General features: G+C 44.5%; 1 protein-coding gene across 2 annotated transcripts in view; it reads left to right on the forward strand.

Annotated features, from left to right (window-relative positions):
• The window catches only part of PAPPA (pappalysin 1), a 247,697-nt gene that overhangs the window by 189,366 nt on the left and 43,137 nt on the right, over positions 1-15,194 (forward strand). For both annotated transcript variants that reach the window (XM_003911313.5, XM_021927804.2), the window contains exons 14-17: positions 1,595-1,763; positions 4,072-4,255; positions 9,608-9,818; positions 10,524-10,695. In XM_003911313.5, the coding sequence (XP_003911362.2) occupies positions 1,595-1,763; positions 4,072-4,255; positions 9,608-9,818; positions 10,524-10,695 (736 nt within the window). The remainder of the gene's footprint in view (positions 1-1,594; positions 1,764-4,071; positions 4,256-9,607; positions 9,819-10,523; positions 10,696-15,194) is intronic.

Raw genomic sequence — 15,194 nt, forward strand, 5'->3', positions numbered from 1 at the left:
GGATTTGATGCTGTTTCTGTTTGCATCCTTAAAGATTAGCCTGCAATCTGGTATGTTCCACTGGCACTGAGGAACTGAGTTTTTAATACATCAAACATGAGGCAACAGCCTTAGAGAAAGAAGGGTAGAATACCCATGAGGGTGCTTGCCAAGGGACACAAGGGAAAGCTTCCTATGGAAACTTGCATGATGCTTAGACCTAAAGAACGGGTGGAATTCAGACTGGCAGAAAGGTAGAATTCAGAGTTGCAGCAAGATGCAAGTCATAGTCTCCGTACAACTCCACTAATGATGTGTAAGTTACTTCACAGTTTATAAAAGACTGCTACCTCCATCATCTCAGTTGAGTCTTGTGGCTGTACGAGGTTGGCCAAATTTGAGAGTATACTGAATCTCAGAGATGTGATGTACCTTGCCAACTAGGTAATAGAGCATAGGTGTATTTATAACATCAGCTACCACTTTTATTTATTTATTTATTTATTTATTTATTTATTTATTTATTTATTTTGAGATGGAGTTTCACTCTTGTTGTCCAGGCTAGAGTGCAATGGTGCAATTTCAGCTCACTGCAACCTCCGCCTCCTAAGTTCAAGCTATTCTCCTGCCTCAGCCTCCTGAGTAGCTGGGATTACAGGTGCCTGCCACCACGCCCAGCTAATTTTTTTTTTTTTCTTAGTAGAGACAGGGTTTTACCATGTTGGTCAGCCTGGTCCTAAACTCCTGACCTCATGGTCCGCCAAACTCAGCCTCCCAAAGTGCTGGGATTACAGGCGTAAGCCACCGTGCCCGGCCCAGCTACCACTTATTGAGTGCTTAGCATATGCCAGGAGTTCTGCTATGCATTTTTTTCTAAACTGATTTAATTCTCAAAATGGTCCTTGTAAGTGGGTACTCATAAAATACAAAAAGGGCCGGGCGCGGTGGCTCAAGCCTGTAATCCCAGCACTTTGGGAGGCCGAGACGGGCGGATCATAAGGTCAGGAGATCGAGACCATCCTGGCTAACACGGTGAAACCCCGTCTCTACTAAAAAATACAAAAAACTAGCCGGGCGAGGTGGCGGGCGCCTGTAGTCCCAGCTACTCGGGTGGCTGAGGCAGGAGAATGGCGTGAACCCGGGAGGTGGAGCTTGCAGTGAGCTGAGATCTGGCCACTGCACTCCAGCCTGGGAGACAGAGTGAGGCTCCGTCTCAAAAAACCCCAAAAAAAAAAAAAAAAAAAAAAAAAAGAGTTTTTGCTCAACCTGGTGCCTGATAGAAAAATTCAATAAATATTCTCTGTAATCATGATGATCCCCTTCTCACAAATGGAAAAACTGAGGCTATTCAGGGTTTAAATCTTGATAATGTACAAAGCTTTCAACTGGCAAGATTTGAACTCTGGTTTGTCTGTTGTCATACTTTGTGCTCTTAATGAGAAATTTTATTCACTGCCTCTGGGGTCATCTTTACCCTAGCCAGCACCTCTTTCTGTCCACAGTCTCAAGCCCCCTGAAATCTTGGAGAAAGAGGCTCTTAGCCTTTATCTTCCAACTGAGTGTGGCTGTCCTGTGAGGAGACTCCTTCTTCCCCTTTTGTTTCTTTCCTCCCCAGCTGCGTGCACTTCGCATGTGAGAACACTGACTGCCCAGAGCTGGCTGTGGAGAATGCTTCTCTCAATTGCTCCAGCAGCGACCGCTACCACGGCGCCCAGTGTACTGTGAGCTGCCGGACAGGCTACGTGCTCCAGATACGGCGGGATGATGAGCTGATCAAGAGCCAGGTATGTGCAGGTGCTGAGCTCAGAGCCTCTCTGCAGCCCAGAGAAGGCTTACTGGGTGTTGAACATGTTCTCTGCTAAATACCCAGCAGCACTTAAAATAGTGCTGCCACACAGTAGGTGCTCAATAAATATTTATTGATTAAATGAATGAGTGAATGAATCAATTAACCAAGCAAGCAGTCTGGAATCTCTAAGAAAAAGGGTTCCTGTGCTGACTGGTGTTCTACACAATACTTGCCAGTGTTTTTGTATAGGTTGCAAATCTCCAAGACCATGGGGCTGAGTATTTTGGAATGAATATCTTACAGTCAGAACCCTGACATAATTGAATGGGCTGCTTTAGGACGAGGTGAGCCCTGTCAATGAGATGTTCATTCATTCACTAATTCATTACAAAGCATCTGTTCACTGGAAATTGGATGCTATACTAAGTGCTAAAGAAGAGGAAGCCGTTAAGACAAACCAAGTCCCTCCTCTGAAGGAGCTTCATGCCTAGTGGTGGAGGGAAAGTCAGACAACTCATTAATAATGACCGCACTGTGTGATAAATGCTGTCAAGGGAAGTGTAGGGTGTTGTGGAGGTACAGGGAGATTCATGGGAGGTGCCTGGGAAAAGTGACATGGATCAGCAAAGGGGTGTGTGTTGGGGAGAAGGAAGAAATATATAAATATATGCACTAGGCACAGGCATGGATAGTATGTGGAAGCACATTGATGAGGAAAAAAAAAAAAAAAACATGCCACAGATTGTTTGTTTGTTTGTTTGTTTTCTGTTTTCTATACTCACCCAAGCAATGAGGCTGGAAGGGCCAGCTGAATCCACTGGTGCAGGGCCCTGTCGGTTTTGTCAGGAAGTGTGGGGTTGATCTTTAGGACAACAGGGAGCTGTTGCAAGAAGTGACATGGTCAGATCCTGGTGACAAAGTCTCTTCTAGATACTCTATGTAGGTGTAGCTTGGAGTTCAGCAGTAAGACTGGTAGCAGAGAGACCCCCTCAGATAGTCATCAAAGGAGTCATGGAAGATAGGACGTGTCCTGCATGAGATTAGTGGTAGTGAATGATTTGGAGTGATGTGACAGAATGTTCCTTCAGCAAGATGGTGCTATAATGTCCCAGGTGGGGCATGGGGGAGTGGGACAGGTTGTCCTGGGATTTGAGGATTTCCGTCAGTAAATGTAGCATTTTCCAGGGCTGGCCAGTGGACTTTGCCTTCAAACTGCAAGCACACAGGGCACATTCCTTATTGTTGGGAATGCCTATTTGTACAGAACTTCTGGACTTGCTCTTCTTAGACACCTACTTCTGTGTGTCAGACTTGGCAGGCCTGAACTCCTGTAGAAACAATGAAACTGTTTTGGCAGTGAGGGACCTCAGTCAAGCACACATCCCTTTGATGTGTGCTTAAGAGGGAAAATGTCCTTGCTTTTAAAATCCCAGATCAACATTTGGCATCTCCAGTCTCTAGGATTTAGTGGCTTCCTCCTTGAATGAAAGCCTCCAGGCTGCAATGATTGTCCATCCCTTGGCTCCGTAGCACGGCCTTGCCCTCCGCCCAGCTCTGCCATCTTGTAGTTCAGTTCAAATCTCCATTTACTCTTTCATTTTTCCTAGGCTTTTTCTGACTTTGTGCCTTTCTCTCTTGACTATTGAGCCACTAAATCTCAGAGTAGGGAGTGGATCTTTGAGCAGTTCTTGAGTTCAATCCATCCATTTTGCCAAAGGGAGAACTCAAGTAAGGAAAGGAACTTGCCTGTGGTCTGATAACATGGAGGAAAAACATCCAGGTCTCCTATAGCCATGGAGAGTGCCTACTGTGTGCCAAGCACTACAACAGGGTCCTAGTAACTCCCCTAGAGCTAACAAAAGACACAAAAATCAACACTTGATGTCCTACCATTAAACTGTATTTCACAGTCTGTTTTGTGAAAGAAGTCATCATGCCCTTTGAGGTCTCAAAACCTCAAGATTCTCACAGTGAAATGGAAATCATGATCTGGGAGACTCTATAGACAGCAGTTAAGAGCATAGCCTTTGGACTCAAGTCCGACTTATCCTTTTTCCAGCTGGTTAACTTAAGGCTGATCATGTAATGTCTCAGAGTCTCAGTCTCTGTGTCTTTAATTGAGAACTGAAATATCCAAATCATGCAATTATTGGGATCATTAAAAGTGAGCTAACGTTAAACACTAAGCATTGGTCTCCTAGTACCTGGACGAGACTCTGAGCTGTCACCTTGGGAAGAAGGGTATTTCTCCACATCTAGGGCTCAGTCTGCCACTCCTCACTATGCACGCCTCTGCCTTTCAGATGGGACCCAGCGTCACAGTGACCTGTACAGAGGGCAAGTGGAATAAGCAGGTGGCCTGTGAGCCAGTGGACTGCAGCATCCCAGACCACCATCATGTCTACGCCGCCTCCTTCTCCTGCCCTGATGGTACCACCTTTGGCAGTCAGTGTTCCTTCCAGTGCCGTCACCCTGCACAATTGAAAGGTATCAAGAACGCCTTCCCCAGCTCAGCCTTCCTCTGTCTATGGGAAACCTAGAGGCTACATCCAGGCTCTCTTTCTGGCTCTCAAACACCAAGAGTGGGATGGGGTTTTATCTGTGCTCCTGACTTCTTCCTACCAATTGTGTTTATGTAAACTGCCCTGCTGTGAAGATAAGAAAGAAAAAAGAGAGTACGGATAATTATGACAGTGAAGCCCTTTCCAAGACCTTGGAAATCTTGCAAAAAAGAGAAGAAAGAGAGGATAAAAGTGAAGGAGGGAGGGAAGAAGGAAGAGAGAAAAAGAAAAAAGAGTTGCATTTGGAATTGATGAAATGAATTCACTCGTATGATTAGGGCCAGTAAGCCTTACGAAGTGTTGCTATTATTCCCATTTCACACCAAGCCTCAGAGGGTTTAAAGAACTTGCCCAAGGCTGCACCATCAGTGGTGGGGACCATATTGAAGCCCAGGTCTGTCTTTCTCCAATGCTGGCTGCTACTTATCAAGAGGGGCCAGCTAGGCAGAGAAGAGCAGATATGGACAGGAAGCATCTGGCATCCTCCTGAGCGAGGCACCAGGGCTATTGAGGGGAATAAGACTCTGGCATACCAGAAGTCACATTTTAGAAAAAAGTGAGTAGCTGACCTGGGTGTCCTAGAATGCTGGGATTAGATGTGGAATGTATTAATAACTCCAGACTAGGAAATCACACTTCTCTCAATCAATCAGAGGCCTTTGGGAGAGGGAAGTGCATAAATTAGCATTGATTATTACAGCCCTCATTGTGGCTAATAATAATCGTTAATCAAAACAATGCATATCCTTCCGCTGCCAACTGTGGTTAGGGAAGAGTGACCTGGCTGGGGAGACAAGGCCTTAGGAGGACCATCATTCTAATAGTTGGTGATCTCAACTTTGCTTTTCCTTTGACTGGGCAAAGGTCCTGCTGCCTTGCTCTTGAACTTGATATTGCCACCTAATTTGCCCTCCTACCCTTATCTCAAGCCAGGGGGTAAAGAGGTGATCAATGTCACCTTTCCTTCTTTTACTTGCTTCCCTTTCCTCCTTTCTACATTTTGTTTTTCCTTTGATCATAACATAGTTTAAACAAAAAGAACAATAATTTTTTTAAAAAATCTTTTATTTTAAGTTCAGGAGTGCATGTGCAGGTTTGTTATATAGGTAAATTTGTGTCATGGAGGTTCATTGTACCAATTATTTTATCACCCGGGTATGAAGCCTGCCTTAATACGCTTTAGCCATTTTTCCTGATCTTCTACCTCCTCCCACCCCTTTCCCTGTGAATAGGCCCCAGTGTTGGTTGTTCTGCTCTATGTGTCCATGTGTTCTCATTATTTAGCTCTCACTTATAAGTGAGAAGACAGGGTATTTGATTTTTGGTCCTGCATTAGTTTGCTAAGGATGATGGCCTCCAGCTTCATCCACGTTCCTGCAAAGGATATGATCTCATTCTTTTGTATGGCCACATAGTATTTCATGGTATATATGTACCACATTTCCTTTATTCAGTCTATCATTGATAGGCATTTAGGTTGATTCCATGTCTTTGCTATTGTGAATAGTAAAAGCACTAATTTTAAACAGTCAATAAATAATAATGATAATGACCAGCTTGAAATCCCTTCTGCCCTCAGTTTTTGCCCCACCTGGCCCTCTCCTCTATTCGTACCTCTTGTTCTTCTTAATCTGTCTTATTCCTCTGTAACTTCTGTTAAAGTCTACCCCTTACCAAGTCAACCCCTCTGTTCCTTGCAATCTCCCCATACCAGCCCTTGGCTAATGTAGCCTCTCGATTGAGTGCTTGTCTTTATTCCAGTCCAGCTGGTGCATTTTTGTTTCCTCCAAACAATATAGTGGCCAATATTCTTTCACATTCTAACATGCTAGAGATGGACAAGAACTCAGAGATGGCTTTGGTTTAGGGACAAACAAGTTTGGTGATTTGTTCAAAGTCACAGGTAAATTCATACTTTATGCATTCAACAAATGAATACCAAGGACCTGCTATGTGCTCAGCAGTAGGCTAGGCTCTAGGAGTAAAGAAGGTACAAGATACAGCCCTTGCCTTAGGATCTAGAAAGTGCCAACAACATGAGGCAAGTGCTTAGAATACCAGATTGAAGGTCTGAATTTCTTTCCTTGAGTTCTGTTCTATGTTAATTTCAATCTTTACGGCACTCCAAAAGAGACTCGATCTCCTGGGTAATCTTTTAAATGAAGTAATAAAAATAAGTACCTCTCTTTTGACACTGCTACAAGTTCACAATTATTTTAATGCTCATTAGAGATTGGAATTTCCTTAGCCACATTTGTAGAAAGGCTGAGCAGGATGTATTTCTCTGCATTAAAAGATGAACAAGCGAACTTACAGAGTCCCAAAGCTTGATGGAACCTAATCTCTAATATCAACACCTCTACCAAGAGATATTACCCTCTACCAGGAATTTCAGGCTCAGACATGCCTTCACTTCATGTCTGGAATCATGTTCCCCCAGGAAATACAGTGGGGGAATGAGGGCAGAAGACATGGAACTGACAAAAGTCAACAGGTTCTCTTCTAAAGCCAGTTGCCACTGTGGACAACTAGAGCTCAGTCCCTCTGGGAAACTCTGGGAGATGGTGGAGAACATGCCTCAGAGTTATTGCAACTCTGGAAACTGGCACATGAATCCAACAACTCCACCATTAGTTTAGTGGTGCTTCCAGGGGCATTAATTCCTTGGTACTTTAAACTCGCCCTACATATGGACAGAGTAAGCATCCATGACCAGTATAACAAGCCTCAGGCAGAGAGTTGGCAGTGCAGTAAGCATCTTTCACAGCATACAGGCCAGTGCCAAGAAGACAAAGGAAGGGCACATCATGTATCATACGCTACTTTCTTCAAAGCCACATTGTAGATGCAGGGTAGTGGCTACAGCTGGTGCACGGAAATACTGCCCGGCTGAAAACTCTCTTGGAGTTTGTTGCAGGGATGGGGGGACATATCCATGGTCCTGAATCACCAGTGCCTGCTTTAGCTGTGGTGCACTGCTAACTCATATTCACCCTCTTCCAGAAAGCACATTTCTGGTTTGCATTTTCTCTCTTGATTAGCATTTTGGAATCTTTATATTCTCCTGTCACAGAAGAACCATGACTTTCACTTCATAATTTACAATATACAAAGGTAATACAATGTACTTTTTTAGAGTCCCAACACCTTTTCCGCAGATATGTTATCTCTCTTGGGCAATTTGAAGACGGTGTGCTTCCTGTACTTTTTATACAGCTCCCCTTCTCACTAACCTTGTGCTTTACCTGGGCACCCCAAAGCAATGACTGCCCCGATTGCAAGGGCAATGCAAAAAGAAGTTTGTAGACCCTGGTATTCTGGATGCTTCTATGCTTCTATGGAAACCAAATGAATCACCTTTCCACACACTTTACTCTTTTTACTTGATGTTAAAATATCTATAGTTGTCAGTCTCACAGTTTATCAATGTGGAATCCCCTCTGGGGTTTACAGACACCAATCTGCCTTTTGCTAACCGGATGAATCATACTGATGAAGAAGAAAAATGACAAAAATGAGAAGGAGTAAGTGGAGAAGCATATATAAAATTGCAAAGTACTTTCTCCCCTTTCTTCCTTTTCCTGCTTTTTCTTCATAGTACTTGGCACCTTCTGGCACGCTAAGTAGTATACTTTTTAGGATAACTTATTGTACTCCTCCCTGTTCCACTAGATTACAAGCTTCAAAAGAGCAGAGCTATTTCTATTTTGTTTTATTTTATTTTGTTCACTGCTTTTCCTTCAACATATAAAAGTATCTGGTGCAGAATAAGCACTAAATAGATGTTGGTTGAATGAATGAAGACTTCTGTGAAGATTCTTTCAGAGCTACTAATGAAGATGAAAAGAAGAAGGAAAGTGGGAGGAAGTGGGGAAGTGAAGGAAGGAAAGGAGGGAAGAAGGAAAGAAGGAAAAAAGTTAAGAAGCAAATGAAGACATTGACAACACTTTCATGGGCACTTTTCATAAATGTTGTTTTATTTCATCTTCTGAGCACCCTGAAAGGCAGAAGCAATTGTTTGCTTTTCACAGATCGGAAAATTGAGATTTGATGCTTCCAGAATGAATAATAAAAGCCCTGCTGATCATATGTAGTAGCCAACTTCCCATTAAAAACAACCATCTCTGTAGTTAGACAGAATTTGTTTTGAACCTCAGTTTTGTCTTTTGCCAACTAGAATAACTTGGTCGAGTCACCTCTTTCTGAGTCTTCATTTCCAAATAAAGACTGTCATACTAAATGCACTGTTTATTGTGAGAATAAATGAGATTGCATATCAGAAGCCCTCGGTACACAGTAACAGCTCAATAAGTCCTCGGTACACAGTAACTGCTCAATAAATGTCAGTTTTCTCCCTACCACTCCACCCCTCCAACCTGCAACTCCCTGAGCTTCCCAAATGCTTCAAGCCCTGGTTGTCAACACCATTCAGTAATAACCAGGAAGAGAAGAGTTTGGTGGAGAAATACAAGTTTAGGCCCTCCTCTATTTGTCTCGGGAAGGTTTTAGGCAGGCTGTGCCTCGATAATATATGAGCTGGCAGTGAAAAGCCTAACTCCCGTGTTTTACTTTTATTTGCAACGTTCCCCTTCAGACCAGCTTCCCGATGGCAATCAGCACTCTGTCAGAGCTGGCACAGGCTACGGGGGAAGTGCTGCTCTTTCAGCTGCTTTGGCAAAGCTTCACTGAGCACCAGGACCTGAACAGAAAATCAAACCTCCTGATAACACAATGCTGTCATTTCCAGGCATTGCTGTTGGGAACTGGGGGAGGTGGTAAGCAGGACAGATACAAGGGTGCTGGGCCCAGGGGGAGAGTGGCAGCTTGACGTTATACACTTGACGTTATACACTCACTGATATCAGAGTATGCTGTAGTTTCTGGTATGAGCTTTTGCTGCCAACTATTAGAAGGCAAGTTCCTCCATCTCTGTGTTCAGATGCCCACTTGTAAAGTAAGAAAGATGGATTCAAGGATTGTGAATGTGTCTTTTCTATGCAGCAGAAGAGGCTCAGGATCAGAAGTCAGAAGCCTTGGATTTTAATTCACTGTAGACATGGGGGTAATTCACTCCCCCCATTTAGATCTCCTCTTCTTTGTGGCAGCTCTCTTGATCTCCCTAGGCTCCTCAGTTGGAAGTGGAAGGGGTTGGAATTCCACATAAGGGATCTCCTGGTTTGTCAAGTCAGCTAAAATCCAAGTGGCTATGCATTAGCTTGGCTAGCTTGGCTATCAGAGACTCCTCCCTCCTCTATCCCTGCTTGCCCTTGTCTTCCAGGCAACAACAGCCTCCTGACCTGCATGGAGGATGGGCTGTGGTCCTTCCCAGAAGCCCTGTGTGAGCTCATGTGCCTCGCTCCACCCCCCGTGCCCAATGCAGACCTCCAGACCCCCCGGTGCCGAGAGAATAAGCACAAGGTGGGCTCCTTCTGCAAATACAAATGCAAGCCTGGATACCATGTGCCTGGATCCTCTCGGAAGTCAAAGAAGTAAGTGGGGTTGGAAATGCAAACTCATGGGCTCTGGGAGGACAAGAGTTAGGTTCAAATGCCTTGCACTCATTTCTTCACTGGAGGCAATGCCTGCCATTCATCCCATTCTGTTCTGTGAGAAGCTAGAAGGATTTGTTAATAATATTAGCTTTGGGTCAAACAGAACAAACTTTAAGTTTCAGCTTGGCTGCCTAATGGCGATGTGATCTCAGACAAGTGACTTTACTTCTCTGCACTTCCTTTTTTTTTTTTTTTTTTTTTAGCAATAAGAAGGGTATGATAATAACAGTTACAACGTAAGGTTCCTATGAAGAACAAATGAACACGTGCATGTAAAGTGTTCACAACGTGCTTTGCACATAGTAGTTGTTCAGTAAATGGTGGATAATCATAGCATCATGGTTCTAACACCCATCAGAACACTCTGTAAAAAAGGGGAGAGAACCTGGGGCTGGAAGGGCCTGAGTTTTGTGTCAATCTACATGTAGCTGGAAGCCTGACATTTCTGCCTGCTCTTGCTAAAAGAGTTCTGTGGATGAATTATTCTTAATCCCTACACAGGCCCCACCACCACCCAATAGGTCAGGTGGGGAATCAAAAATAGGAAATAGGAAATGGGGGCCCAGCTGGTGGTGTTCATGCAGGGCATGGATCTAGCCAATTGGTCCTTGAGATGTCTCCTCTTTGATCCTTTCCTTGAAGACGGGCCTTCAAGACTCAGTGTACCCAGGATGGCAGCTGGCAGGAGGGAGCTTGTGTTCCTGTAACCTGTGACCCACCTCCACCAAAATTCCACGGGCTCTACCAGTGCACTAATGGCTTCCAGTTCAACAGTGAGTGTAGGATCAAGTGTGAAGACAGCGACGCCTCCCAGGTAAGCGTCCTGGAACTTGAGGTTGATACCATGGTCCCTTTCCTTTCTGCTTACCAAAAACTAGCCTATACTTCAGGAACCACTTTCTCCAAGAGACTGTCTAACTAGGCTCAAGTTGTATAATGGCAGTGTCAACAGTGCAGAAGTTAAGAAACTGGGCTCTAATTATCTACTTTCATAATCTCTCTGAACCTCATTTTCCTACCTGCAATACCATATTTTATTTGCTCAGAGATTCTTAGCTTTGAATTTTTTTAAGCATTGGAACTTTTATGAAGGAAATCATACATGGAATCCCAATGTATGAAGTTGATAAAAGTTAAGTTCCTCAAACAGGAATGGCCAGGGCTCTTTTGCCAGTTTGCTACCACCATTACCACCCATGTTGGTCCTTGAAGTATTTAAAATCACAAGACTGCCACTATACTTAGACATCAATTGGTTCCTGAAGCATAAGGAAAAAGGGGACCATATTTAGATGAGAAGTACAGTTTTGAGAACACCGTGGAAGAAAGGAAGAGCAGAAGGAGAAAGGTTTGAATTTTATCTCAATGCACATGTAACTGAGAGCAAGTCCAACACTTCTGCCTGCCTCTGCTGAAGGAATTTTCCTCAAATCCTACACATGCTCAGAAGGACAGTATGGGAATCAAGAATAGGAAAAAGAAACAAAAGGCTGAAAAAACCTTAAGTCCACAAGGAGCTCCATCTCCATCAAAGCAACCATGTAGAGTTGATAACCCAAGTCCTGTGTTTCACAGGTGTGCAAGGATCATCAGCCAGGTGGGGACAGATTTCAGTGCTGGCATCGTCTTCAATCAATCTTTATTGGTCTTTGTCATTTCATATTAGCCTCCAAATACCAGGCACTACCAAACCACCGTTCTGAATCCCTCTCACTCCCTCCACATCCAAGCAATTACCGAGTCATACCCATTCTCCCACCACAGCGTCTCCTGAAGCTGTTCTCTTTTGTCCCCAATGCCACTACCCTGACTCAGGCCAACGTCATCTCTTTGATGAGCCACCATGCAGCTTCTTGATCATTTTCCTGTTTTCATTGCTGTGCCTCTTTCCAGTACCTTCTTCACATTTCAGCCAGAGTGATTTGAGCAGTTATGTTAATCTCTCTGAACCAGGAGCCCCCATCCCTTAGGATAAAGTCCCAACTCCTTAGGTTGGCATTTAAGACCCTTCCCCCATACCAATAAGATGGATCTTCCTTCCCCACCTCTGCATTCTCTACCTTAAAAAGAGTTATCCTTGTACCTTTTTCAGCTGCCTGACACCTCATCTTCCTTCGCAATTTAGCCTAGGCATGCTTTCCTGCGGGAGCCCTTCCTCAATGTCCCTTCCACTGCTGGGCTCCGTGGCCCTCCTCAGGTTTCCCCCATGCCCCTCCTCAGATTCCCCCTCACAGCATTGGCCACACTGCGTTGTCACTGCCTGCTTTCATTCCACATCCCCACACTAGGCTGTGAAACAGTCCTTCACTGCATCTGCACCCGTCCTTGTGCCTTCAGCACTTAGGACAGTGCCAGGCACCTAGTAGGTACTCAGGAAATGTCACCAGAACTAAGGGCAGGAGGAAGGACCACAATGAACATCAAAGGCAGGTTCCTCCTTTTACAGATGAGAAAACCAAGACTCAAAGAGGTTACTCAACTCCCCATGGTGACACAGCTGGCATCGGCCGAGTCACAGTCAGAATCCAGGTTCCCCTGTCTCCAACTGTAAATGGGCTAAGTCCAGTAGGCACCACCTGAGAATCCTGCTCTCATACATTCATGGCATCTGTGTCCATTCATGGGAGTCATTCCCATCCTTGACTGCCGGGGAGGCAGAAGCCAGTGCCGGAACAAACAAAGGCTAGAAATTACCATGGCCTCTTGCAGGCCGATCAGCTTCCCTCTCACTCCCTTACATAAAACTGTTGCTAACAGTTACCCAAACTGATGAGCCAAATAATATTCTGGCTGCGGTCATGTTATCAAACTGAAACTCAGCCTGCCTGGGGCCTTCCAAGTAACTTTCATGGCCAGTTTGTATTTAAAGGAGAAGAAAATGTAAATGTATCAGATGACTCAAGCAGCTCTGTTTGGCAACTAACGGAGAGGCTAGTCGCAAAGGAGCAGGGTATTGCTCGTCTGCTTAAAGAATGAGGGTGTGCATGCCAAATGGACTCCTAATACAATTGACATTTCTACTTTGTACTGAAAATGAATTTCCTCTACCCTCAGACCAGGGGCCTGAGAGCCAAATCTAGTATTCACCTCAGATTCCCTCTTGCTGCCTATAAACATAGCAGAAATGCATGGCCCAGAGCATCTTGAATCAGCTTGTATGGAGCAGGGATTCTTTGCTTTCCAAACAAGTTTCAGATCCTGACGGGAAAGGACAAGGGCTATTGTAGGGGAGATTCACACACTCTCTTCCACTGCCACTAAAAGCAAATACAAACCTCACTTTATTCATTCTTTGGGAGCCAGTATAACACTGGATCTGTAGTTTGAGTTCAAATCCCAGCTTCATTACCTAGTCACTGGAGGCCAAGTTACTTAACTCTTTAAGCTTCACTTTTCTTGTATATAAAATGAGGAGAAAGAATACTACATACCTCATAGTTTGTTTGTGAAGATTAAATGAGGTAATGAAAATAGAGCATGTCTATGGGACCCACTGGCCTTGTGCAGTGCCAAACCTATGCAATCATATGTGGTAGCCCTGGGGACTAGACAAATGAACTAGCCTGCTTTAAGGTCACTCCAGTGGTGAGACTCCCCTATGCTCTATGTGAGCTCCTGGAGGGCCTAGAAACACAACAGATCGCAACCTAACCCTCTGCTGGCTAGCTCTAAATACTGAGGTTTTCTGCTCTCTGCATATGGCTAGTCAGTTTTCCCAGCACCATTCATTAAATAGGGAATCCTTTCCCCATTGCTTGTTTTTGTCAGATTTATCAAAGATCAGATGGTTGTACATGTGTGGAGTTATTTCTGAGGCCTCTGTTCTATTCTATGGTCTATATATCTGTTTTGGTACCAGTACCATGCTGTTTTGGTTTCTGTAGCCTTGTGGTGTAGTTTGAAGTCAGGTAGTAGGATGCCTCCAGCTGTGTTCTTTTTGCTTAAGATTGTCTTGGCTCTATGGGCTCTTTTTGACTTAAAACCTAGATAACAGTTTGATAGGTGCAGCAAACCACCATGGCACCTGTATACCCATGTAACAAACCTGCACGTTCTGCACATGTATCCCAGAACTTAAAGTAAAGCAAAAAAAAAAAAAAAAAAAAAAAAAAAAACAAAAAAACTGAGAAGGAGGCACCCATCCTGCATGAGGCCAGAGTGTGGAGTAAAGAGACCAGCATGAGCCGTAGTCAAACCCAGTCCCTTGCTTAAATAAACCTGTAGAATAAATAGTACTGTAGCTCCTGTAGACCAGCACTTCCCAGTAGAACTTTCTGCCGTGATACAAATGATCCATATCTGTGCAAATGATGACCACTAGCCGCGTGTAGCTATGGAGCACTTGAAACATGGTTGCAGCGAATGAGCAACAAAATGTTAACTTTTATTTAATTTAAAATATTCAAAGTTGAAGGTAAATAGCCATACTTGTACAGTGGCTACCATATCAGACAGTCCAGCTCTAGCACTTATGGTATTCTTGTCTGTTTAAACCAGGACAGAGAACCTTAATGATATCAGCTTTCTTTGTCTTTGTTTTTGAGTGTCTAATGTGTACCAAGTTGCTGCTGCAGGCTTGCTCTCTTTTGACAGCTCACAACATACAGTTGGAAAAGAAACAGAATCCCCATTTTACAGATGCAGAAAGAAGGCCTGGGGAGGCTAAGTTCTTGCCCGTGGCGACAAAAGAGCAGGTGGTGGTCTTTCTGATCCCTAGCTCTGCTCTTTCCACTGCTCCCAACATTTTCAGGGCAGACCAGCAGCGAAAGGCAGAGATTTTATCCCCAGGGGGTGAGGAGCTACTCATCTCAGGGTTTAATGCAGCTCAGATGGCCCTAAGCTGGTTGATGAGATAACATAGGCCTGGCTTGCTGTGAGAAGCACTGTGGGGGCTTTATAGGTGATTCAGGGAGTGGCCAGCCTTGGGACGGGGACGGGGTCTTTGGAAGATGCATCAGCAGGGGAGGAAAAAAGCTAAAGGTGCTTTGTGGGCAAAGTGATGCACCTAATGATGGATTTCAGCAACTCAGCAGGAGCAAGAGAGAAAGAGTGTGGTGGAATCTACAACACACCCAGCTCATTGCACAGATCACAGAAGGTGTCTCTGAAAGCCTTTCTGCCACAAGGGGTGTAGACCTGCACTCTCCATTTGTGAGCCCTGCCAACGACGAGGTATAGCTCACATATGTGCAGTGCCTCAGCTAGGTTTTCATTTCCGGGTTGTTAAATGTTTGGCCAGCACCCAGGATGTCCTAGAGGAGTTCAGAAGAGTCACAGACCCATGTGATGTTAGAGGTAGGCAGGACCTCAGAG

The sequence above is a fragment of the Papio anubis genome, chromosome 13 (genome assembly GCF_008728515.1).
Source record: "Papio anubis isolate 15944 chromosome 13, Panubis1.0, whole genome shotgun sequence".
Taxonomy (NCBI): Eukaryota; Metazoa; Chordata; class Mammalia; order Primates; family Cercopithecidae; genus Papio; species Papio anubis.